Raw genomic sequence first — 25,888 nt, 5'->3', positions numbered from 1 at the left:
TTTATTTCGGATAAAATCATTAATAACGTTTCAACAAAAAAGTGCAAAAGTGCTATACTGATATGCATCTACATAGTACGATTATTTCTTATATTAACGGCATGAAGTCGTACGTACGAGGGTTGCCCAGTAACTAATGCACCGCATTTTTTTCCTCAACAATTCTTTATTGATGCATTATCGTCCTGAAATATGGCATCATTACTGGGGAACAATGTTTGAATCATGGACTGCACCTAATCACCTGAAATGTTGACATAAACATTGGCTGTAACACAGCCTTTGAGAGTAATGATGGGACCAGCAGAATACCATGACATGGCTGCCCACACCGTCAAACTTCCACCCTCATGTTTAGCCGCTGGAATCGAGGAATCAGGATTGTAGGCTTCTTTTGGCGTTCTCCAGACGTAAATCTGGCCCAATGTTGGAAACAACGAAAACATTGACTCGTCGGATCATATGGTGTGTTTCCACTGATCAGCTATCCAGGATTTATGCTCCTGACACCATGTTTCACGCTTATTTGTCTTGGTTGCCTTCACTAACGGTTTCGGTATAGCAGATCGTCCATAAATATTAGCTTTATGGATTTCTCGGCAGGTAGTGTCGATAGATACGAGGTCTCGAAGATGGTTATTGCGCTTTGCAGTCACTTTAGCCTCCGTGGTTTTGTGTTGTTTTGACAAAATTCGTGTTAGCGTATTGTTTTGTGCAGGCTCGTCATGATTGTTGAAACAGCTGCTCTTGAAACATTCAATAAGTCGGCTGTCTTGGTTACTGATGCTCCAGCTAGTGGGACACCGCAATCTGCCCTCTCTGGAACTCAGTTAGGTCTTTCACTGCGCGTCGACCTCGGCCTCTGAATGAAAATACGAAGTGTGCGCCGGCCTGCGTGACCGAGCTGTTCTAGGCGCTACAGTCAGGAACTGCGCGACCTTTACGGTCGCAGGTTCGAATCCTGCCTCGGCCATGGATGTGTGTCATGTCCTTAGGTTAGTTAGGTTTAAGTACTTCTAAGTTCTAGGGTAATGATGACCTCAGCAGTTAAGTCCCATAGTACTCAGAGCCATTTTGAACGGAGTGTGCAACACACATAAACAACCCGCACTGCTGTCTAGTCAGTACTGAACACGCACAGTCCAGCGCGGCACGTGCCTTACCTGTGTTGTTGACAGTCAAACACAACCATCCCATTACAATCACTGTTCACATTATTTTGCTTATCCCCTGTGGATCACCTTCAGAAGCCATTTTGAAACTGTCCTACAGCTGCGCTATCTGTTGGAAGCGACGGAAACTTGGCGCGCTTACTCAGGAGACTTCAAACAACACATACGTATCGTTTCGCATTCTTGGCATCGTTTTCGGCTGAGAAAAAAAGTCGTGCATTTCTTTGTGTACAGCCCTCGTAATTAACGGCTGATCATTGGCTACCATATAGCATCCTTCCGTTAGCCCGCCCGGTTGGCCGTGCGGTCTAACGCACGACTTTCCGTGTGGGAAGGAGCGCCGGTCCACAGCACGAATCCGCCCGGCGAATTTGTGTCGAGGTCCGGTGAGACGGCCAGTCTGTGGATGGTTTTTAGGCGGTTTTCCATCTGCCTCTGCGAATGCGGGCTGGTTTCCCTTATTCCGCCTCAGCTACACTATGTCGGCGATTGCTGCGCAAACAAGTTCTCCACGTACGCGTACGCCACCATTACTCTACCACGCAAACATAGGGGTTATACTCGTCTGGTGTGAGACGTTCCCGGGGGCCGAACCGCACAATAACCCTGGGTTCGGTGTGGGGCGGCGGAGGGGTGAAGTAGACTGTGGTAGTCGTCGTGGGGTTGTGGATCACTGCGGCTGCGGCGGGGACAAAGCCTCTCCGTCGTTTCTAGGTTCCCTGGTTAACATAACATAACATAACATCCTTCCGTTTATTGCCTTCCACTTGACACGAATAGGCGTTGCCAGCATCTGCTCCAACTTAAGAAAAGTTAGTAACTTTCGGCAAGAACTAATAACTGCTGAAAAGAAGTTCACAACCTGCGTGTATATGAGCGTGTGTTGGCTGAGGTCAGGCAAAGCAAGGAATGAAAGAATATACTGTATGAAAGTAAACAAACACAAACTTCTGTAAAATCAGTCTTCTGCTGAGTGTGGCTCTGTACCACACATTGTAACATGCTTGGATCATCCTTCACAAGCTGTCTGCAAGTTGATCTAGAAGTAACAGCTCGGATTTCTCTACGACAATCATGTGTCAGTGAAGGGTACACAACGCCATTAATGTAGGTTCCATGCCAACGTTCTGTTGGCCGTGTCCTAGGCGCTCCACGGTGCCAGGAGTTTCTACTGCTGTTCTCAATTCAGGTTGATCAATAGCACACTGTTGCTTACTGTTTGGGTCGATCATAAACTTCGTGCCCCTCAAAAAGAAACCGGCAGTTCCGGTGCATGCTGCTGTGGGTCACTACGAGTCGTAATGGACACGTACTGGTCATCATCTGGTGATGTTGACCGCGAGCGACCACTGTTAGTCACATCTCCAATGTACAGTGTTCCAGAACGGCGGCTGAATGTTAAAAATGTGGTATTTACAGGTAATCACGCTGTAACAGCATGCGTTCTCAGAAATGATAAGTTCACAAAGGCACATGTATCACATTGGAACAACCGAAATAAAATGTTCAAACGTACCTATGGTCTGTATTTTAATTTAAAAAACCTATCTGGTACCAACTGTTAGCCGAGAATTGTGAGCCATATGTTTGTGACTATTACAGCGCCATCTGTCACAAAGCCAAACAAGTGGTCCAACTACAACATTCATATTTCTTTACGTACTACACGAATATGTAATGAAAATGGGGGTTCCTATTTTAAAGAAAAAACGCAGTTGATATCCGTTTGACCCATGGCAGCACCATCTAGCGGGCCAACCATAGCGCCATCTGGTTACCCCCTAAAAGCTAGACGAGTTTCGTTCTTTGTAGTTTTTTCATTTGATGTTTACTTCGTGAGATATTTGGCCCGGTCACTATCAATGGAGCACCCTGGATGCGCATAAATTATTTGTCGGACGGGGTGGGCAGCAATCTGCTGTGATTTGCTGATGGTGATGTGGCGTGCGGTAAGGTGTCGAAGTTGAGTGTGTAGGAAGATACAAGACGGCTTATACAAAATTTATAGTTGGTGTGATGAATGTCAGCTATCTCTAAATGTGGAATAATACAATTTAATGAGGATGAGTGGGAAGAACAAACCTCTAATGTCCGGTTACAGTATTATTAGTGTACTGCCTGACACAATCAAGTCGTTTAATTATCTGGGCGTAACGTTGCAAAGTGATATGAAATGGAACGAGTATGCGTGAACTGTGATGGCGACAGCGAATGGTCGTCTTCAGTTTATTGGGACAATTTTAGGAAAGACTGGTTCACCAGTATAGGAGACTGCATACAGGACGCTGGTGCGACCAATTCTTGAGTATTACTCGAGCGTTTGGGCGGGTTGGTAAATTTGTTTCCGATAGATTCTAGCAACAAGTAAGTGTTATGGAGATCCTTCGGGAACTCAAATGAGAATCCCTGAACGGAAAGCGACTTAATTTCGAGAAACGGTATTGGGAAAATTTAGAGAACCGGCATTTGAAGCTGACTGCCACACGAATTTACTGCCGCCAACATACATTGAACGTAAGGACGACGAAGATAAGATTCGAGAAATAAGAGCTCATACGGAGACATACAGGCACTCGTTTGGCCCTCGCTCTGTTTGCAAGTGGAACAGGAAAGGAAATGACAAGCATTAGTGGTACAGAGTACACTCTGCCACGCGCTGACGTCGGCTTTCGGAGTAACTATGTAGATGTAGATCTGTCCACATAATACGTCAACCCCGCTCCAGTGGCAATATCCAGGATACCAAGAACCAGTTATAATAGCGGTGGGCCTGCTTGCCATGGAGAAGATACGTCCAGAATGAGATTTTCACTCTGCAGCTGAGTGTGCGCTGATATGAAACTTCCTGGCAGATTAAAACTGTGTGCCCGACCGAGACTCGAACTCGGGACCTTTGCCTTTCGCGGGCAAGTGCTCTACCATCTGAGCTACCGAAGCACGACTCACGCCCGGTCCTCACAGCTTTACTTCTGCCAGTATCTCGTCTCCTACCTTCCAAACTTTACAGAAGCTCTTCTGCGAACCTTGCAGAACTAGCACTCCTGAAAGCTGTGAGGACCGGGCGTGAGTCGTGCTTCGGTAGCTCAGATGGTAGAGCACTTGCCCGAGAAAGGCAAAGCTCCCGAGTTCGAGTCTCGGTCGGGCACACAGTTCTAATCTGCCAGGAAGTTTCATATCAGCGCACACTCCGCTGCAGAGTGAAAATCTCATTCTGGAAACATCCCCCAGGCTGTGGCTAAGCCATGTCTCCGCAGTATCCTTTCTTTCAGGAGTGCTAGTTCTGCAAGGTTCGCAGAAGAGCTTCTGCAAAGTTTGGAAGGTACGAGACGAGATACTGGCAGAAGTAAAGCTGTGAGGACCGGGCGTGAGTCGTGCTTCGGTAGCTCAGATGGTAGAGCACTTGCCCGCGAAAGGCAAAGGTCCCGAGTTCGAGTCTCGGTCGGACACACAGTTTTAATCTGCCAGCAAGTTTCGAGAAGATACGTCTTTATGACACCCTTCTCAACCGAATCAGTACAGGCATTTAGGCCAGAGTGGGTACAGCTTCACAGCGAAAAGTGGGCTCATTCTGCCTCGCTCTTTATAAATCTGACTCTACTTTGTAACCCATCAAACGACATCACGCACCCTCTCAGTCCGTTGCGTTTCATTTTGTTTCCTCCACCCCTTCTGGGTGCTTCACCTCTTATCTCAGTCAGCGTATTTGTGACGGTGTGGTATAGACAAACAAGTCTCTGTTGCGTTTATATACTAGTTTCTACGTGTAAATGGTGGGTAAACTTGATTAAGACCGATCCATGTTCTTAATTTGTAGGTTTGAAATGAATTAAATGCACGCAAATGAAATCAATTGTACCATGACTCAGAAACCAATGAAGATTCAGTGACACGATATGAATTCGGATAACAACTTCCAGTTTGGCTGAACTTTAAATATAATGAATATTCCTACACACTCCGTGAGAGAACCTTTCATAGTAGCGTTGGGAAATTACAGTTGTCAGAGGTATTCAAAGGACAATGTATTCCATCAGTAATAATGACCCCCCGTGTAGCCTATATCTGTTCACACTTTGTCAAAGTCAAATACGACTTTCCAGTCATTCTGAAGTTTGTCGTTGTTTAATTGTCTCACTAAAACACAAAATCTCAATAAATTTAAAAAGTGCTCTGTAACATAGAAGTAACAGTTTCGATACCGACATTACCACAAGGTACTGATTGATTATGTATCCCTACCCATTTCATGGGCACAAAAGTCTTCTGGCTTTCTCGGGTACATTAAATACACTCCTGGAAATTGAAATAAGAACACCGTAAATTCATTGTCCCAGGAAGGGGAAACTTTATTGACACATTCCTGGGGTCAGATACATCACATGATCACACTGACAGAACCACAGGCACATAGACACAGGCAACAGAGCATGCACAATGTCGGCACTAGTACAGTGTATATCCACCTTTCGCAGCAATGCAGGCTGCTATTCTCCCATGGAGACGATAGTAGAGATGCTGGATGTAGTCCTGTGGAACGGCTTGCCATGCCATTTCCACCTGGCGCCTCAGTTGGACCAGCGTTCGTGCTGGATGTGCAGACCGCGTGAGACGACGCTTCATCCAGTCCCAAACATGCTCAATGGGGGACAGATCCGGAGATCTTGCTGGCCAGGGTAGTTGACTTACACCTTCTAGAGCACGTTGGGTGGCGCGGGATACATGCGGACGTGCATTGTCCTGTTGGAACAGCAAGTTCCCTTGCCGGTCTAGGAATGGTAGAACGATGGGTTCGATGACGGTTTGGATGTACCGTGCACTATTCAGTGTCCCCTCGACGATCACCAGTGGTGTACGGCCAGTGTAGGAGATCGCTCCCCACACCACGATGCCGGATGTTGGCCCTGTGTGCCTCGGTCGTATGCAGTCCTGATTGTGGCGCTCACCTGCACGGCGCCAAACACGCATACGACCATCATTGGCACCAAGGCAGAAGCGACTCTCATCGCTGAAGACGACACGTCTCCATTCGTCCCTCCATTCACGCCTGTCGCGACACCACTGGAGGCGGGCTGCACGATGTTGGGGCGTGAGCGGAAGACGGCCTAACGGTGTGCGGGACCGTAGCCCAGCTTCATGGAGACGGTTGCGAATGGTCCTCGCCGATACCCCAGGAGCAACAGTGTCCCTAATTTGCTGGGAAGTGGCGGTGCGGTCCCCTACGGCACTGCGTAGGATCCTACGGTCTTGGCGTGCATCCGTGCGTCGCTGCGGTCCGGTCCCAGGTCGACGGGCACGTGCACCTTCCGCCGACCACTGGCGACAACATCGATGTACTGTGGAGACCTCACGCCCCACGTGTTGAGCAATTCGGCGGTACGTCCACCCGGCCTCCCGCATGCCCACTATACGCCCTCGCTCAAAGTCCGTCAACTGCACATACGGTTCACGTCCACGCTGTCGCGGCATACTACCAGTGTTAAAGACTGCGATGGAGCTCCGTATGCCACGGCAAACTGGCTGACACTGACGGCGGCGGTGCACAAATGCTGCGCAGCTAGCGCCATTCGACGGCCAACACCGCGGTTCCTGGTGTGTCCGCTGTGCCGTGCGTGTGATCATTGCTTGTACAGCCCTCTCGCAGTGTCCGGAGCAAGTATGGTGGGTCTGACACACCGGTGTCAATGTGTTCTTTTTTCCATTTCCAGGAGTGTATATTAAAATCTGCTGAGTTGTTACGCCGCGTCAGTTTCCTCTTCGGGCCTCTAGGATGCTTAATGTTTCGATCCCTCTGCTGTGATCTTTTCCAGCATTCTACTCGTCTCAAGTGTAAATGTACGTTGCCCAGCAACTCAAACAGATTAAGATGCCCATATAATGTTATATATATAAACCTTCGGTTCCATGACAGTTCTGGCCTGAGGATGACGTCAGATGGTTAAATGATTGTATGTGTAAGAAACGTCCTGTTCTCTCTTTTAATTTATTTTAATTTAGAAATTTTAGCCACATAGTTCCTTATCTGTTATTTAAGATTTAAGGATCTCCTCCCATTCTCGACAAACACAATATTTTAATTACTACAGCTTACAATTGAGCCGTGCGCGGCTCGCGATCATTCCGTTTATTGCTCGTCGTCTTGTTTTTCTGGTTCTGGCGCCTCTTTCTTATTCAATATTTCTGGCGTCACTAAGTTGCTGGTTTGCTTGCTCGTGAGTGGCAGCAGCAGCGCTTATCGATAAGTGCACTGTCGTACTATCTCTGGAGCGACTGTTAGTATTTCCGTTTCGTCTTCTGTCGGGAGATTAGTCGGGATGGAGCTCCAGTGAGGTCTGCACAACCAGTACCCACCCGACCGCTGACAACACACACATACACTGTCCGAACGAAGGAGACTTGAGCGGGGACGACCGTTGGTTGGTCGTCTCGTCGCACGACGTGTATTTGGTCTTCCAATCGCTTCTGGGCCCCTTCAATTGATCATCTTGCGGGACGTGGGTCGGTTCCTTGCTTGTGCGGAGATGTCGGGTGGCCAATGGGCCGGTGATCCCTCTGCATGGTTGGGTCCGAGCCAGTGTTCCAGGACGTCGTCCATCCGAAGGGTTCAGTCGGAGACGGAGTGCCAGTGAGCCGCGGACAGCCAGTACTTTCCGACCGCCGGCCACACACACTAACTGTCCGACGGAAAGAGATCGGAGTGGGAACGACCGCCGGTTGGTCGTTCGGTTGGTCGTCTCATTGGGCGACGTGTATTTGGTCTTTTGACCGTTTCTGGGCCTCGTCAGTTGGTCATCTTGCCGGACGTGGGTCGGTTACATCCTCGTGCAGATAAGTCGTCGCCGATGGGCAAGAATTATCTCTGGAAGGGTGTGTCCGAGCCAGTGTGCCCGGGTCGCCGTGTCTCCGAGTTCCGAACGGACATCGAGTTGAGTCGGGTTGGAGCTGCGGTGAGCTCCGGACAGCCAAGACTCGCCCGACCGTTGCCGACACTCGTAACTTGAGTGGGGACGACCTGGGTTGGTCGTCCGGTCGGTCGTCTCATCGGACGATGTGTATTTAGTTGCCGACCGTTTATGGGAACTCTCTCTGTGTGTGACTTGTCATTTCTCCTTGTTGGTCCACGGTGACTGGTTTTGGGATTGTCGGAGTTCTTGGTGCAAGTGTTTACGTGGAACTGTATGAAGCTTCTGTGATTTCCGCTGAGCACCGCGTACTGGAGTAGCCAGTCGGTTGGTTGCGACAGAGGGATCTTCGTCCTCGCTGATATTTTCGGTTGTGATGCCGTTGGTCGGGTGGAAGGGAGTTGATTCGGTTGTTGGTTGGTTCTTCAGCCGTCCCTAGGGCGTGCTGCCTTCCGATTATTTAGTGTTACATTTGGCTGCCTGTCTGACCTAGACTGTTGTTAGAGATTCCTCCCCAGGCCGACCCTTGGAACACTTCTGAGCACCACTGTTCTGTTGTTTGTGATTGTGATTTTCTTTTGTCGCAAGTACTGTGGTAGGCCTCCAGCCGTGTATTAATTGCGTCTTGTTTTAAGATTAGGCGTTCAATCGTGTTTTATTTAAAATTCTTGTTAGCTCTCTATTTAGGCCTTCAACCGCGTTTGTTTTAAAATCTGTGGCTTTCAGCCGTAGTGTGTAAATTCCTGTCTGTAAGGTTTCTCTTTCATTGTCTTGAATTCTTAAAATGGGCTTCAGTCGTACTGTTTAAATGCCTATCTTATGGTTTTGAATAATTGTTTGGGCCTTCAGCCGTCAAGATACTTCAGGTTTTCTTAAGATGGTTTTCTGTTGTACTGTGTAAATGCTTGTCTTTAAAGGTTGTCTTTTCTTATGTTGAAATATTATTGGGCTTTCAGCCGAGGTATTAATTTAAATTTTCCTTAATGTGACTTTTAGCCGAGATTTGTAAATGCTTGCCTTCTAAAGAATTTCCTTTGCTGATCTGAAATATAATTTGGGCCTTTAGCCGAGAAGATATTTTAATTTCACTTAAGTAAGGCCTTCAGCAAAAAAATGGTTCAAATGGCTCTGAGCACTATAGAACTTAACTTCTAAGGTCATCAGTCCCCTAGAACTTAGAACTACTTAAACCTAACTGAAACGTCCCCTTAGAAAAATTAATGAATTACTGTGCTGATAAACCTCTTACATTATTCGATTTTCAAACAGCTGAGCAGAACTGAACGAACTCAGACATTTTGCTCTTTACCTATTCTGATCAACATTAAACTGACAGCCAATATTTTTAGCACAACACAATCTGACTTTCAAAAATCCCTACAAAAGAATGGCCCTGACTAACATTAACCTATACCTTTCATGAACCACTTACCTCACAAAAATCTTCATTACTCGAACTACTGCAATACAGCGAGCGCCAATACTGCCAGCTAAATAAAAGATTCTAACTACTGAAGTCACTAACTACCGATAGGCATAGTTAGCAAATGAAAGGTTTTGATAAAGAACAAACAATGTATTTACCTTAATAGTGTTCAAAAGTCGTAATACATATAGCAGTTCATGGCATCCAGTCTTACAAATTTACTGTCTCTGATGGACACACGTCCAGATCATCCGCTCTCAAAACTCCGCCATTTCTCTCCCCACATCCACCACTGCTGGTGGCTCACCTCCAACTGCACAACGCTACATGCTGTTAACAGCCAACTGCCCAACACTACAATAGCGACTATTTCAACAATGCCCACTAGCCACAGACTGCACACAACACAGCCAGTGATTTTCATACAGAGCGCTAGGTGACATTACCAACATAAAAACCTAAACAGCCTACTTACATAGCCCCCATGCTCCCCACAAAAAATTTTACAAATTGTTTTGGGCAGTGGCCAATACAGATTTGAAAAAAATTTTCATAATTACAATAACAAAGAAATCAAATGCACACACTTATTGATATACTGTTGGTCAAAATCAAAGATTTTCTCACAGTCCATGAAGACAGTCCTGATCGTTCATCACAGTAAAATTGCAATGTTTTTCGCAAAGTCTGAACAGTACAAGAAAATTCACACGGAAGTAGTGGATTTCCATGCAGTCTTGAAGAAGTAGTGTTGTCCTTCCAACGGAAAGACAATGCTGACTCTCGACATGCAGACAGGTAATGGGCCACAACAGAGAAAACCCACAGCAGAGTTAGTCGAAGTTTTGATGAATATTGGTAGGTAGGTCATCACAGAATAGACCCACTGTAGTCCTGGTAGAGATTATGGTATTGGTGGGCCACCAGAGGTGCAGACCCACTGCAGTCCTAGTAGCAATAATGGTATTGGTGTGCCATCAAAGATGCAGACCCACTGTAGTCCTTGTAGAGACGGCCAGCAGCCATCTGTTGCGACTGTGCAGGTGCACAATCACCATCGAAGAGTCTTGCAGGCAATATAGCAAGTCCAAATGCATTTAATTTTATTTTATAAAACCAATGCTGCAACGCAGCTGGAAAACACATATCATATGAAATAAGCAACTATGTAAACACACCATAAAAACATCATTCAATAGCCATGTGGGATTTCATAAATCAGTAGAAATTCTCTCAACTCTCCTAGAAAGGCACTTGTCATAATCAGGTGTGTAGATGTAAGAATATTTCCCATCAATTCATAAGCATTTCAGTAAGTAGCACAAAATTCGATATGTTTCCAAGTAATGAGCGTGTCGTATTTATGATGCTTTCTACAAAGGAATGTCAATAGCGAGGTTAATGGTCTTTTTTTTTTCTAATGGCTTTTTCTCCAGGCAGGTGGCACAGCTGGGCACCCACGACACATTACGTGAAGGTCACTTAACTTTCTTACCAAAATATTTACGACAGCAGCTTGCGCTACAGTGACAGTCTCATACAAAAAAAAATTCACAGGTCGAGAATTTGCGTTACAAATGTGTAGATACAAAATCCTGTAAATATAACAGTGTGCAAAAAATTTGCGCCGGCATTGTGATACATTCACGCATAATGTAATTATACCCTCAGGTGTTACAAATTACAGAAATGGAATGAAATCTATCACAGAAAACCTTAGTATCTTTGTAATTCAAAAATCTTTAAAAATAAATGTTTTAAGTACAAAATTAATCACTCAAATACATGTACTGTAGCGCTAAACTGTGCGTCTTGTTGTAAGATAATCTCTGTCATTACAGGGTAAAAAATGTGCCAAGTGTCGTAATTGTCGTCGTCTGTAAGCAAAGTTATGTAGAAGTCAATGTACTTGCCTCGTAATAAACAAAAATGAAATGCTTTGTCTATAGATATCGTAGTTATTACGCTTATTGCCATGATGAGTTAAGTACTGTACTGTAACATATTGTTGTGCTACGGAAAAGGCTGTCTCATTGTAGCTATACCACGAAGTTACTACTAAAACATGTTTTAATTTCCAGAATAATACAGAAAAACTGTGCGGGTATAAAACAGATACACCGCAAAAGCAACAATGTAAATTGTGTCACACATTAGTAGCGTCGTGATATAATCGTATAGCTATCAAAGAAACCAAATACTAAGTCATCTTTAATCTCACGGAATGTACTTCAAATAGAGAATATCTTTTCAAGTAAACCAAAATGTTGCATTAAAATCTCATTAGCAGTACCAGTATATATTCTAAGTATGTAAGCCTTATAGTCGTTACGTAATCGTGCAACTAACAAGCAAGAATGTACAAATAACAACACTGTTTCGCCTGTTCACTATAACAATGCACTCGTAATTTCTGTTTAAATAAGTTCTCTTGGTTCTTGACTGGATATTTAACTTCAAACATTGTTGCATGTTAACAGATTCTAAGTCTGAAAAAGCATACTAATAATGTAAAGTGAAAGATTTTATAGCAAAGACCAAGTTAAAAAGCAGATAATCTCTCAATAAATGGTTTTACATGTGAAATGTGGTGCAATCCTTTAGCCTTTCTAGTGTGCAGAGTTTCAACTTCAAAGCAATTATCATAATGTATACGTCAGTAAGGAATGCTAAAATTTTCTCAAGGTTAGTGTATATGTTATTTTTCTCTGAGCCAGCCGGCGCACGTGGCTGCCTGCGGTGCGAGTCATTGTCTGTCTCTTTGTTGGCGCGCGTCGTTATTGGGATTAGGAGACCTAACTTCTACAAATTCCCCTTGTCGAGAGGGCCCTGCCCTGTTTGAATCCCGCCAGTTCTGATGCAATTCAGGTCTGTCGTTACGATTATATCGTCTGTCGTCATGTCGGTAGTTTACATAGTTTCTTTTTTGTCGATCATGTGGTGGAGAGTTTCTCCCAGAATAGTAACTGCACGGTGGACCGTTGCGTCTGAAGTTATTCTGTCTCCCTTGATAATAATTATTTTGGTTCCCATATTTTCTGTTTCTCTGATTGTCTCTGTGATAGTCACTACTGTGGAGAGGGGATCTTTCCCTGTAATTATTACTACTCTGCCAACGGTTGTCATATGGGTGGTGTCTGTTTTGGTCACGATTTACTTTGTAAGAATAGCCTTGTCGTGCCCATTTATTATTTCTGTCATCGCGGATGTGACCTGTAATTGTTGTGTTCCTGGTTTCGCGTCCCGCGATTGTCAGTGTCAATTTCCAATTCTTGTAAGAGTCCCCGAAAAGTTTCAGTGTCGTCTTTGCAACGTCCTGCCTAAACAATGTGTGGTAAATGTTCAGGAAATTTGATTAAGCAAATGCGGATGAGTTCTGAGGGGCTGTATGGGATTGAGAGGTACTGATTCTTGTGCAACATATTTTCAAAATATTTCACAAGACTGGAAAATTCAGATTGTTCGAAATGTTTCATCATTATGATACTATGTTTTTTTCGGTCTTGTGTAGCTTGAGACCAATATGCTGAGAGGAAGGCATGATAAAATTCTCCTTCACTGTGACAATCGTGAATGACCGATCGCATTCTTACAGGTGGTTCATTCTCTAAATAGCCACACATAAATTCTAATCTGTGCTCTAATGACCAGTTGGGAGCAAACCAATGAGAGAATTGATAAAGCCACGCTTGTGGATGAATGTCGTTGCCGGAATTCTTAAATGTTTTGAATTTACGTATAGTAATAAACAGCTTATAGTCAAAATCATCACGTCGGCGAGTCGCATGTCGATCATTGTTACGTCGTTTCTGCGGTTCCATCTCAAAATTCGGTGTACCTTGCCAATTTCTTTCATAATTTCCGAAGTGCCCTGTGTTATTATTTTGTGGCTGATCCGTATTTCTATGTCCCTCTTCCCGTGTTGGAGCGCGAATGTCTTCTGAAATATGTAATTTTGCATTCTTGTGCCAACTGATCTTGTACTTCCCGGATATCTCTTTTGAGTTGCGTATTAATTTGATTCTGATTTTGTTTGAATTTATTAATGTGTTCATACTCTTCTGTGTCAGTGAAGACTACAGGTCTTGTGTCATTCCGATCATCATCCACCTTTGTAGATAAGTTAGTGAACTGATCCGAAAGTTCGGCTACTTTCTCCGATAGTGAACTTATTTCCTCAGTGTGTTTTTCTGAACCAAGTTTCAGAGTGTCCATTTGTGTTGAAATCGTATCTACTGTGTCCTTTAAGTTTTCCTGAGTTTTTGCAAGTTGCGTAACCGAATCGGTAGATGCAACTGAGTCAGTTTTAGTTTGCAAGGTGTCGTGATTTTCATGAACAATAGTTTGCAGTTCCTTTATGGCTGCTTCGTCAATCTGTAACGCATTTTCATGACGTGAAAAAATAGGTTGAAAATGCTCACAAATTTGTGTTTTTACGTCATTACAGTCTTTTTGACATTTCGATTCGATTTTAAGTAACTCAGCAGTTAAACCTTCACGTGTTTGTTCAAGTGTGGTGTCTAACTTTTGAAGCTGTTGCTGTGACTGTTTTTGATTTTGTTCCATTGCGTCTAACTTTTGAAGATTTTGTCCCATTTGTTCCTGATTTTGTTCAAGCGTTGTGTCTAACTTTTGTAGCCTTTATCCCATTTGTTGAATTAACTGTAATAACAATGCACTGGTGTCTGAAACATGTTCCTCAGTGCTATTCGGCAGTGCATTTGAATCGGCAATATTCGCATTTTGAAGAGCAGAAAATGTATCGACTTATTCGAGGAAACGGTGAGGACCCAAAACCTGAATTTACGGTATTTGCAAGACTGTGTCCTGTCATTTCGGATTCCTGAGGCGAGCTGTTGCCGACCGATCGATCGATAATGCTTCCCTGTTCACTAATTGTTTCACTGTCTACACCATTATTTGCAGCCCGCTCCATTTCCCTATGCACAGTTACCAAATTACTACTTTGAACATTAGTTAATTCATTACTCGGTGGCGCTAACACACTGCTTTTGTCTTCGCTGTCATTTCTCAGTTTACTTTGGAGCCTAGTATTACGTTTTTCACAAGCCATTATTGTCGCAATATTTCACACGATAACACAGAAAAGCACAATATTAAGACCAAAATAAAAAAAAGACACATTAACATAGCACTGAAAATAATATCTCGTTAATTGCTAGTGCAGCTGCGAAATACTTGGTGCAAATCTACATGCATGCCACAACTGTTTTTCTGTACAACAATGAAAAACTACAGGTACAAAGGAAATTCTCTCTATAATTACGCGCTAGCAATAAACAATAGCTACACTGATTACAGAAACTACAAGAAAAATATCAGAAGATTCCAGTGAGGTATCCTCGGCTAAGGGTCGACATATGAAACGTCCCCTTAGAAAAATTAATGAATTACTGTGCTGATAAACCTCTTACATTATTCGATATTCAAACAGCTGAGCAGAACTGAACGTACTCAGACATTTCGCTCTTTACCTCTTCTGATCAACACTAAAATGACAGACAATATTTTTAGCGCAACGCAATCTGACTTTCAAAAATCCCTACAAAAGAATGGCCCTGACTAACATTAATCTATACCTTTCATGAACCACTTACCTCACAAAAATCTTCATTACTCGAACTACTGCAATACAGCGAGGGCCAATACTGCCAGCTAAATAAAAGATTCTAACTACTGAAGTCACTAACTACCGATAGGCATAGTTAGCAAATGAAAGATTTTGATAGAGAACAAACAAACAAATCTTAATAGTGTTCAAAAGTCATAATATATATAGCAGTTCATGGCATCCAGTCTTACAAATTTACTATCTCTGATGGACACACGTCCAGATCATCCGCTCTCAAAACTCCGCCATTTCTCTCCCCACATCCACCACAGCTGGCGGCTCACCTCCAACTTCGCAACGCTACGCGCTGTTAACAGCCAACTGCCCAACACTACAATAGCGACTATTTCAACGATGCCCACCAGCCACAGACTGCACACAGCATAGCCAGTGATTTTCATACAGAGCGCTAGGTGACGTTACCAACATAAAAACCTAAACAGCCTACTTACAAACCTAGCTAACCTAAGGATAACACACAGATCCATGCCCGAGGAAGGATTCGAACCTGCGGTTCCAAACTGTAGCGCCTAGAACCGCTCGGCCACCCAGGCCGGCGGCCTTCAGCAGTTTGTTTAAATTCTAGTGCCTGAAAAGGAATTATTTAAGGATATTTTAATTTTACTTAAGTATGGCCTTCAGCCGTTTCTCTAAATCCTTGTGTTTTTAAAAGGAATTATTTAAACTTTACTATTGAGTAGTTAGTTGGGCCCTTAGCCGTGAATTGATCCTAGTTGTTTTATAGAGAAAACTGTGCATTGGTTTTCGAGGAATAAAAGTTGTGTGTTCTTGTGTAACTAACTGATCTTGGCCCCTTTCCACAACTTGATCCGCTCTGTCCTGCGAAACCTGATTTCAACACCATCGGATGGAACTTCAAGTGTTCCGAAAACAATCGTGCACACAGTAAAAGGTTGTGGATTAAGCAACTGTTGTGCGGTTTCTTCATTTTACAAAATTAGACAATTTTATCATCGATAACAGCACTTATTCAGAATACAAGGTGAAATAAGCAAGTTGTAAAGAGTTTTCGCGAACTATAAATTCAAATAGAAACTTCAAGAGTAAAGGTCAAATTTTGTAACCTTAAACAACGTAAAGGCCTCGAAATAAATGTTGTGGTATCCTTACGTCACATTATTACAGAGCACGACCACAAGCTTTTCTTGGAGATGGAAACACTCACTTACAAGAAGCTTTTTAAAAAAGCAATCAGTTTGAATATGAGGCAAAATGTAGAAATTACGCCCCGTTTGCATGAAGCGACTCCAGTGTAAGATCAATATCGAACAACATTTCCAAGGTAGTTGGTACATACTTACTATTTCTCGTATATGTTGCTGAAATTTGGTCTATGATAAACTTTGTAACTTACGCAATTTTTACTACTGAATTTATGTTTCCTATACGCTACATAAATACTGGACACAGTTTAATTCTCATTAAACTAGCAAGATAATTATCTTACCAGCAACATATACCGATATGTGGGATTTACTACGATAGTATGACAATATCGAATACGTGGTATCGACACCGTTATTGTAGATATCGAAAGAAAAGTATCTCAGCTCTGCACTATCTGAACGTCCCTTTCCCGTGACGCAGCCCGTGCGATAACACTGGGGCCTCGACATCGGTCCCTACCCACGCCACAGTGCGGATTTTGTCACAGGAGTACGGAAATGAACTTGTGGCAACAATTACTGCCCTATCAAACCACGACTGTCGATGTCATTGGAGGGAGAGGACTTCGAATGTTTCAAGGATGGGGAAGGAAATCGGTAGTGCTCTTTCAAAGGAACCCTTCCGGCAATTGCATGGAGCGATTTATTGAAATCACGGAAAACCTGAATATGAGCAACCGGGTGCGGATTTGAACCGTCGTCCTCCCGAATGCGAGTCCAGTGTGCTGGCCATTGCACAATCCTGCTCGTATGGATCAAGATGAGGCATTTACAGCCCTCATTACCTGATAAGAAAAGATAACAGCGCATGACCTACAATACTCTCGAAGCGTACCATAGGTCCTACGCATTTTGTTACTGACTGCCCAAGTAATTAGAAATCATTTTCTCGTCGCAGTTGCTGACGATAAGTATTTCTATAGGTTTTCATCTTCTTTTCTGATACTAATAATCAGTTATGCTAAGTAGCGTTACGATCTCTACTTCTGCGTTCACCGAATGGAAAATTATAGATCTTTTTGTTGCCACGACACAGTTTTATACAATGTCACATTAATCTTTGCCATGCCACTCGCGTTTAACTGTGTCTTCCAGTCTATTTCAGGAAAACTGAGTGCTTACTACAGCGTGATTGGAGAAATTACGCGAGACACTCTCCAAGCTTTACCGGAAACGGTCAGTCACTTCGGTGGGTGATCCACGTCGCTGATAGAAACAACCGTTTACTATTTTTGACCCAGCTTACAGTTCCATCTCCACCAAGATTATTATACATTCCGCGAGAAGTAGAGTAACGAATATTAGAAGCAGTTCGTCATATTTATGTTTTCCTTTGAAGACAGATGCCAAGAAAGATGTGAGAGATACAGCAAACGTTGCGTGGGCGGAAACAGGTGCGCTGCGTGCGGTCTATTAATAGGGGCAGCCGCTGCAGTCGCCAAACTACCTCGCAAGCTGAAGAGACACTTTTTTTATTTTTTTAATAATTATTCTCAGAAGTGCAAAACTGCAGTTGTACATCGCGAGCACCAGCGCCGACACACACGAAGTGACGTCAATTCGCTCCCAAACATTTGAGTCTAGGGAATGACACGCGTGGATAGTCCCTGACGGCTGGAAAACGCCAGCATTGCGATTAGCCAGCTACGAAAATCGACTACTGCTGCCAGAGGATCAGTTCTGTGCCAGATTTACCTGCATTTACAACAGTTCTCCACAAAGTCCCGCTATCCTTTCAAAAAATCATAACTTATGTGACAAAAGTCCTGAGGTAGCGATATGCACGTATTCAGATGGCGATAGTTTCGTGTACGCAAGATATAAAAGAGCAGTGCGCCGGCGCAGCTGTCACTTGTACTGATGTGATTCATATGAAAAGGTTTCCGACGTGATTATGCCCCCACGTTGGGAATTAGCACACTTTGAACGCGGAATGGTAGATAGAGCTAGACGCATGGGAAATCGTTAGGGAATTTAGTATTAAGAGATCAACAGTGTCAAGAATGTACCGAGAATACCAAATTTCAGGCATTATGTCAGCGCTAACAGGCGAACAACATTGCGTGAAATGAACACAATGTGGGACGTAGGACGAACGTATCCGTTAGGACAGAGTGGCGAAATTTGGCGTTAATGGGCTGTGGCAGCAGACGAATGACGCGAGAGCCTTTGCTAACACCATGAAATTGCCTGTAGCACCTCTCCTGGGCTCGTGTCCATATCGGTTGGACCCTAGGCGACGGGAAAACCGTGGCCTTGTCGCCTGAGTTCAGATTTCAGTTGATGAGAGCTGATAGTAGGATTCAAACTATGACACAGTCCCCACGAAGCTATGGACCAAAGTTGTCAAGAAGGGACTGTGCAGGCTGGTGGTGGCCCCATATTGGTGTGAGCTGTGTTTACATGAAATTTACTGCATACTTTGGTCCAACTGAACCGATCATTGACTGGAAGTGGTCATGTTTGGCTACTTCGAGACAATTTGCAGCTATTCATGGACTTGATCCTCCCAAAGAACGATCGAACTTTTACGGATGACAGTGCACCATGTCACTGGCCCACAATTGTTCCCGATTGGTTGAAGAAAATTCTGGACAATTCTAGTGAATGATTTGATCGCCCAGATCGCACCACATGAATCATCGAATATTTTTGGGACATAATTGAGAGGCCAATTCATGCACAAGATCTTCCACCGGCAACACTTTCGCAATTAAGGACGGCTTTGGAGACAGCAGGGCTCAATATTTCTGTAGGGGAGTTCCAACGACTTGTTGACTCCATACCACGTCGAGTCGCTGCTCTACGCAGAGCAAAAGGGGGTCTGGCACGAAACTGGGAGTCACCCCAAGACTTCTGTCGCGTCACCGTCTAGACCACTATCGTGCTGGTGCCGAATCCCAACACATACTGGTAGACATTTCACCTTATTACCCGTTCACTAGGCGATTTCTGAATGAGAAACTCGACCCATGATCTTTCCTTATATCTACATCTACATCCATACTCCGCAAGCCACCTGACGGTGTATGGCGGAGGGTACCTTGAGTACCTCTGTCGGTTCTCCCTTCTATTCCAGTCTCGTATTGTTCGTGGAAAGAAGGATTGTCGGTATGCCTCTGTGTGGGCTCTAATCTCTCTGATTTTATCCTCTTGGTCTCTTCGCGAGACATACTTAGGAGGGAGCCATATACTGCTTGACTCCTCGGTGACGGTGTGTTCTCGAAACTTCAACAAAAGCCCGTATCGAGGTACTGAGCGTCTCTCTTGTAGAGTCTTCCACTAGATTTTATCTATCATCTCCGTAACGCTTTCGCGATTACTAAATGATCCTGTAACGAAGCGCGCTACTCTCCGTTGGATCTTCTCTAACTCTTCTATCAACCCTACCTGCCTCTGTGTGGGCTCTAATCTCTCTGATTTTATCCTCTTGGTCTCTTCGCGAGACATACTTAGGAGGGAGCCATATACTGCTTGACTCCTCGGTCACGGTATGTTCTCGAAACTTCAACAAAAGTCCGTATCGAGGTACTGAGCGTCTCTCTTGCAGAGTCTTCCACTAGATTTTATCTATCATCTCCGTAACGCTTTCGCGATTACTAAATGATCACATAACGAAGCGCGCTGCTCTCCGTTGGATCTTCTCTATCTCTTCTATCAACACTACCTGGTATGTGTCCCACACTAGTGAGCAGTATTCAAGCAGTGGGCGAACAAGTGTACTGTAACCTTCCTTCTTTATTTTCGGACTGCATTTCCTTTTGATTCTTCCAATGAATCTCAGTCTGGCATCTGCTTTACCGACGATCAACTTTATATGATCATTCCATTTTAAATCACTCCTAATGCCTACTCCCAGATAATTTATGGAATTAACTGCTTCCAGTTGTTGACCTGCTATTTTGTAGCTAAATGATAAAGGCTCTTTCTATGTATTCGCAGCACATTACACTTGTCTACATTGAGATTCAATTGCCATTCCCTGCACCATGCGTCAATACGCTGCACATCCTCCTGCATTTCAGTACAATTTTCCATTGTTACAACCTCTCGATACACCACAGCATCATCTGCAAAAAGTCTCAGTGAACTTCCGATGTCATCCACAAGGTCATTTATGTATACTGTGAATAGCAACGGTCATACAACACTCCCCTGCGGCACACCCGAAATCACTCTTACTTCGGAAGACTTCTCTCCATTGAGAATGACATGCTGCGTTCTTTTATCTAGGAACTCTTCAACCCAATCACACAATTGGTCTGATAGTCCATATGCTCTTACTTTGTTCATTAAACGACTGTGGGGAACTGTATCGAACGCCTTGCGGAAGGCAAGAAACATGGCATTTACCTGGGAACCCGTGTCTATGGCCATCTGAGTCTCGTGGATCGTCTTTTTCGAAACCCATGCTGATTCCTACAGAGTAGATTTCTAGTCTCCAGAAAAGTCATTATACTCGAACATAATACGTGTCCCAAAATTCTACAACTGATCGACGTTATAGATATAGGTCTATAGTTCTACACATCTGTTCGACGTCCCTTCTTGAAAACGGGGATGACCTGTGCCCTTTTCCAATCCTTTGGAACGCTACGCTCTTCTAGAGACCTACGGTACACCGCTGAAAGAAGGGGGGGCAAGTTCCTTCGCGTACTCTGTGTAAAATCGAACTGGTATCCCATCAGGTCCAGCGGCCTTTCCTCTTTTGAGCGATTTTAATTGTTCCTCTATCCCTCTGTCGTCTATTTCGATATCTCCCATTTTGTCATCTGTGCGACAATCTAGAGAAGGAACTATAGTGCAGTCTTCCTCTGTGAAACAGTTTGGAAAAAACCATTTAGTATTTCGGCCTTTAGTCTGTCATCCTCTGTTACAGTACCATTTTGGTCACGGAGAGTTTGGACATTTTGTTTTGATTCACCTACCGCTTTGACATGAGACCTACAGCTACAGACTGTAGGTGAAGTTTCTCCTTGCTACTTTGTGCAGTTCCGAGGGAGTACTGATGATTTACATATCCAAGAATGTAGAGCCAGTTTGACATTTGTTGCATGTCGCCTTCGTGGTGTTGCAATTTTAACTGTGTACGCCAGGTGCTGCCCTCTTTCTGACTACGGGGCAGCTGAACAGGATGGTAGCTTGGCGCTGAGATGTCGTCGCCCCTGAGCCGCCTGGGTCTGGGACCCCGCGGTCAGCCGAGGACTCTGCGCGTCATGGTTCTGGGCCAGGCCGGCGTCGGCAAGTCTGGTGAGTGTCGCTGTGTACGTCTGGGTCCAGACTGACCGTCGCCGGAGAGTGAGCGGCCCTGGCAGGAGGAATGTGCTGCCCTCGAACTCTCACCAATGCTTTCTTACTTTGCAGCTCTGGTGGTGAGGTTCATTACGAAGCGCTACATCGGTGAGTACGACCCGACGCTGGAGAAGGTGTACCACTTCCAGACTGTGATGGACGGTGAAGCGGTGCTGTTCGAGATCCTGGACACCGCTGGACAGTCGCACGTGAGTATACGAGACTCCGCAGGTCTGGCTGTAGGTGCCAACACTGGAACTGTTTTAGCCGCCCCTCTCTGATACAGAGAGTCGCGTAAAGAATTGTCACCCCCCGTGTGGAAACACATGACCATTGGTGTGCCATACGGGTCAATATTGGATCCACTGTTATTCCAGTTATCTACGAAACATCTTCTACCATCTACACGAAATTAATTGAAGTAGTTCTTTTTGCTGTAGGTTTTGGTGCTATGAACATCAGGAATGGTGGTACATCTACACCTGGACAAGTGGATGTCATTTTCTTAAAAATTATCTTTTGTTCTTCGTAAATGGAATTCCACCAAAATGGGGCAAACAACACGCAACTGACATTCCACGTAGCAGTAATGCATCAGAGGAAACCTTTAAATAACATTTAATATATAAAATGCTCCAGGTGCTGACTTATGAGAACTTGAAGTCACATACTACAAATATCCACAAACGTCAACGTTCCATGACTTGTAACTTGATATAAACTACTTTGTAATTTCTGTTTTCATTTGTTTATCTTTTCTGTTGTAATATTGCGGGTCTCCACTTAATTGGGGATGAACGAATGCGTTCATCCAAAATTTCAGGGTAAATATATGACTTGCATGATTTTACGAAATTTCAGTCACCAACTTTTTCGCCTGAAGGCGAATGATCATCATAATAAAATACAGAAATAAGAGCTCATTATATGTAGTATTCTGTCTAGTGGCAGGTCTTTGTCTTCGTATGGAGAATTTCTAATGCCAGTGTTCCCTGTCTTCAGTTCGTTCCTTCAGTCTGATGAATCTCATTCCATCATCGAAAAGTTGAATTCTTCATCTTCTTGTCCTATGGTTCCTTTAGTTTTTCCTTCAGTGACTTCTTGTATGAGTCCTCGATGTCTAAGTGTGTGTCTGATCCAGTTGGCCTTCTTCTGATGAATTGTATTTAGGGTTGAATAACACTTAGGCGGTTTTTTGTTCTGCTGATTTTTTATTTGTATGAACTAGTTTTCGGCTTATTAGGCCATCTTCAGATAATTACTGGCTATTGTTTCAAGGAGTTTGAGTTCTTACGAACCAAACATTCTGGACTAAGATACAACGCACTTACATGCGATCTTTAGTTGTGTTATTGTCTTTAAATTGTCATTGTCAGAATTTCCGAACAGAAGTAGACATCATTAAATTTATTGCATATAACAATGGCTGTAACCACGAATTAGTTGACAAAATCCTGCACAAGAAACAAAGAAGGAAAATCTTACCCTACATTTACCCTACAATAACAATCACGCCAAAAACCAAGTGGTGTATTCCATATCTAGGTAAGCTATCAGACAAACTAGGTAAAACACTGAAATCCCAAAACTATAAAACTTCATTTTATGTAAAAGGCACTACAGCTAATCTCCCATCGACAGAAAGGACAAAACAGAGAAACTGAGCAACAGTGGAGTCTATAAAATAACCTGCACTGACTACAATAAATTGTACATTGGTCAAAAGGGCCGCGCCATAGCAACAAGGCTGACTGAACATGAACGCAGCTGGAGATTAAATAAACCAGATTCCACCTTTGCTAAACATGTGCTCAAAGAAGGACACAAATATCTAACACACACAGAAGTGCTACATGTTGTTGTTGTTGTGGTCTTCAGTCCTGAGACTGATTTGATGCAGCTCTCCATGCCACTCTATCCTGTGTAAGCTTCTTCATCTCCCAGTACCTACTGCAACCTACATCCTTCTGAATCTGCTTAGTGTATTCATCTCTTGGTCTCCCTCTACGATTTTTACCCTCCACACTGCCCTCCAGTACTAAATTGGTGATCCCTTGATGCCTCAGAACATGTCCTACCAACCGATCCCTTCATCTAGTCAAGTTGTGCCACAAACTTCTCTTCTCCCCAATCCTATTCAAGACCTCCTCATTAGTTATGTGATCTACCCATCTAATCTTCAGCATTCTTCTGTAGCACCACATTTTGAAAGCTTCTATTCTCTTCTTGTCTAAACTATTTATCGTCCATGTTTCACTTTCATACATGGCTACACGCCATACAAATACTTTCGGAAACGACTTCCTGACACTTAAATCTATACTCGATGTTAACAAATTTCTCTTCTTCAGAAACGCTTTCCTTCCCATTGCCAGTCTACATTTTATATCCTCTCTACTTCGACCATCATCAGTTATTTTCGTCTCCAAATAGCAAAACTCCTTTACTACTTTAAGTGCCTCATTTCCTAATCTAATACCCTCAACATCACCCGACTTAATTCGACTACATTCCATTATCCTCGTTTTGCTTTTGTTGATGTTCATCTTATATCCTCCCTTCAAGACACTATCCATTCCATTCAGCTGCTCTTCCACATAGAGCCAACAAAGACAGAAAACTCAGCCTACTAGAAGCACTTGAAATTAACAAGCACTTAGCCCTAAATCCCCAGCTGGTTCTAAATGACCAATTGCAACTGAGCACATCACCACTCTTAAACGTTACTCAATACAGTAAACCTGCTACTAACCAGAAAGTGTCCCAATAGTAAGAAAATTCACCACCCCTCCCCCCCTTCCCCAATATAATGTAATATCCCTTATGTGTTTACATTCCTGCCGGTCGATGTGGCCAAGCAGTTCTAGGCACTTCAGTCCGGAACCGCGCTGCTGCTACGGCCGCAGGTTCGAATCCTGCCTCGGGCATGGATGTGTGTGATGTCCTTAGGTTAGTTAGGTTTAAGTAGTTCTAAGTCTAGGGTTCTGATGACCTCAGATGTTAAGTCTCATAGTGCTCAAAGCCACTTGAACCATTTTTTGTTTACATTCCTAACTGTGACACAACTGTAACAATGTAAGATTTGGTATTTATTAATACACTAATGTCAAAAAAAATTTCTAATAACAAATGTACAACCAACAATTAGTGTCCTGTGCAACTGATAAATAAAATGGAAATGTCGTGTGGCTAGGGCCTCCCGTCGGGTAGACCGTTCGCCTGGTGCAGGTCTTTCGATTTGACGCCACTTCGGCGACCTGCGTGTCGATGGGGATGAAATGATGATGATTAGGACAACACAACACCCAGTCCCTGAGCGGAGAAAATTTCCGACCCAGCCGGGAATCGAACCCGGGCCCTTAGGATTGACAGTCTGTCACACTGACCACTCAGCTACCGGGGCGGATGACAACAAATATCAAAAAATTGTAATTTTGTAGTAATGTGTATTCTAAATAATTCTTATTGTTGTCATGGATGGTTCTGACAAACCATAAAATGTGATTTATTATGTTAAAGCACAGTTTTACAGAACAAAAAGTCAAACGACCCGTTTGACACTTCAAAGCCAATACCACAACTAAAGATCGTATGTAAGTGCGCTGTATCTTAGTCCAGAATGTTTGGTTCGTAAAAACTCAAGCTCCTTGTAAACAATAGCCAGCAATTATCTGAAGATGGCCTAATAAACCGAAAACTAGTTCATACAAATAAAAAATCAACAGAACAAAAAAACCGCCTAAGTGTTATTCAACCCTCAATATGGAATTGTTCTACCAAGAAGCGACGGAAGAATCCATAAATAAAATTGTATTTAGAATGTCTCTCTTCTCTCCTACTCTTCTCAGTACATCGTTATTCGTCACCCGATCGGTCCACTTGATCTTCTCCATTCCCCTCCAGCACCGCATTTCAAAGCTTTTAAGGTATTTTTTTCCCTTTTTTATCATGGTCCACGTCTGTGCTCCGTACAATGCAATGCTTCAAAAGTAGCACTTCACCAGTTTCTTCCTTAATTCCGAGCTTAACTTGCTGGTCGGCAGATTCCTCTTCTTATTGAACGCAATTTTGGCCATAGCGATTCTTGCTCGAATTTCACTGCCGCATTGAGCACCCTTTGTCACCAAATTTCCCAAGTACTTCAACTGTTTCAAATCCTCCAGTTCTCGATTCTCGATGGTTATCCTCAGAAGTTTCTCCTTTTTTTAAATCCGCATCACTTCTGATTTTTCGATGTTGATTTCCATGCCGTATTTCCTTCCAGATTCCACCAAATGGTT

At 43.7% G+C, this 25,888-nt stretch overlaps 1 protein-coding gene across 2 annotated transcripts in view; it reads left to right on the top strand.

The window, feature by feature from the left end:
- LOC126412293 (ras-related and estrogen-regulated growth inhibitor) overlaps positions 1 to 25,888 on the top strand; it is a 181,875-nt gene that overhangs the window by 86,059 nt on the left and 69,928 nt on the right. For both annotated transcript variants that reach the window (XM_050081808.1, XM_050081807.1), the window contains exons 2-3: positions 21,413 to 21,566; positions 21,681 to 21,817. In XM_050081808.1, the coding sequence (XP_049937765.1) occupies positions 21,470 to 21,566; positions 21,681 to 21,817 (234 nt within the window). In that variant the 5' untranslated portion in view covers positions 21,413 to 21,469. The remainder of the gene's footprint in view (positions 1 to 21,412; positions 21,567 to 21,680; positions 21,818 to 25,888) is intronic.

The sequence above is a fragment of the Schistocerca serialis genome, chromosome 7, assembly GCF_023864345.2.
Source record: "Schistocerca serialis cubense isolate TAMUIC-IGC-003099 chromosome 7, iqSchSeri2.2, whole genome shotgun sequence".
Lineage (NCBI taxonomy): Eukaryota > Metazoa > Arthropoda > Insecta > Orthoptera > Acrididae > Schistocerca > Schistocerca serialis.
This window is presented reverse-complemented; position numbering and strand designations above follow the sequence as displayed.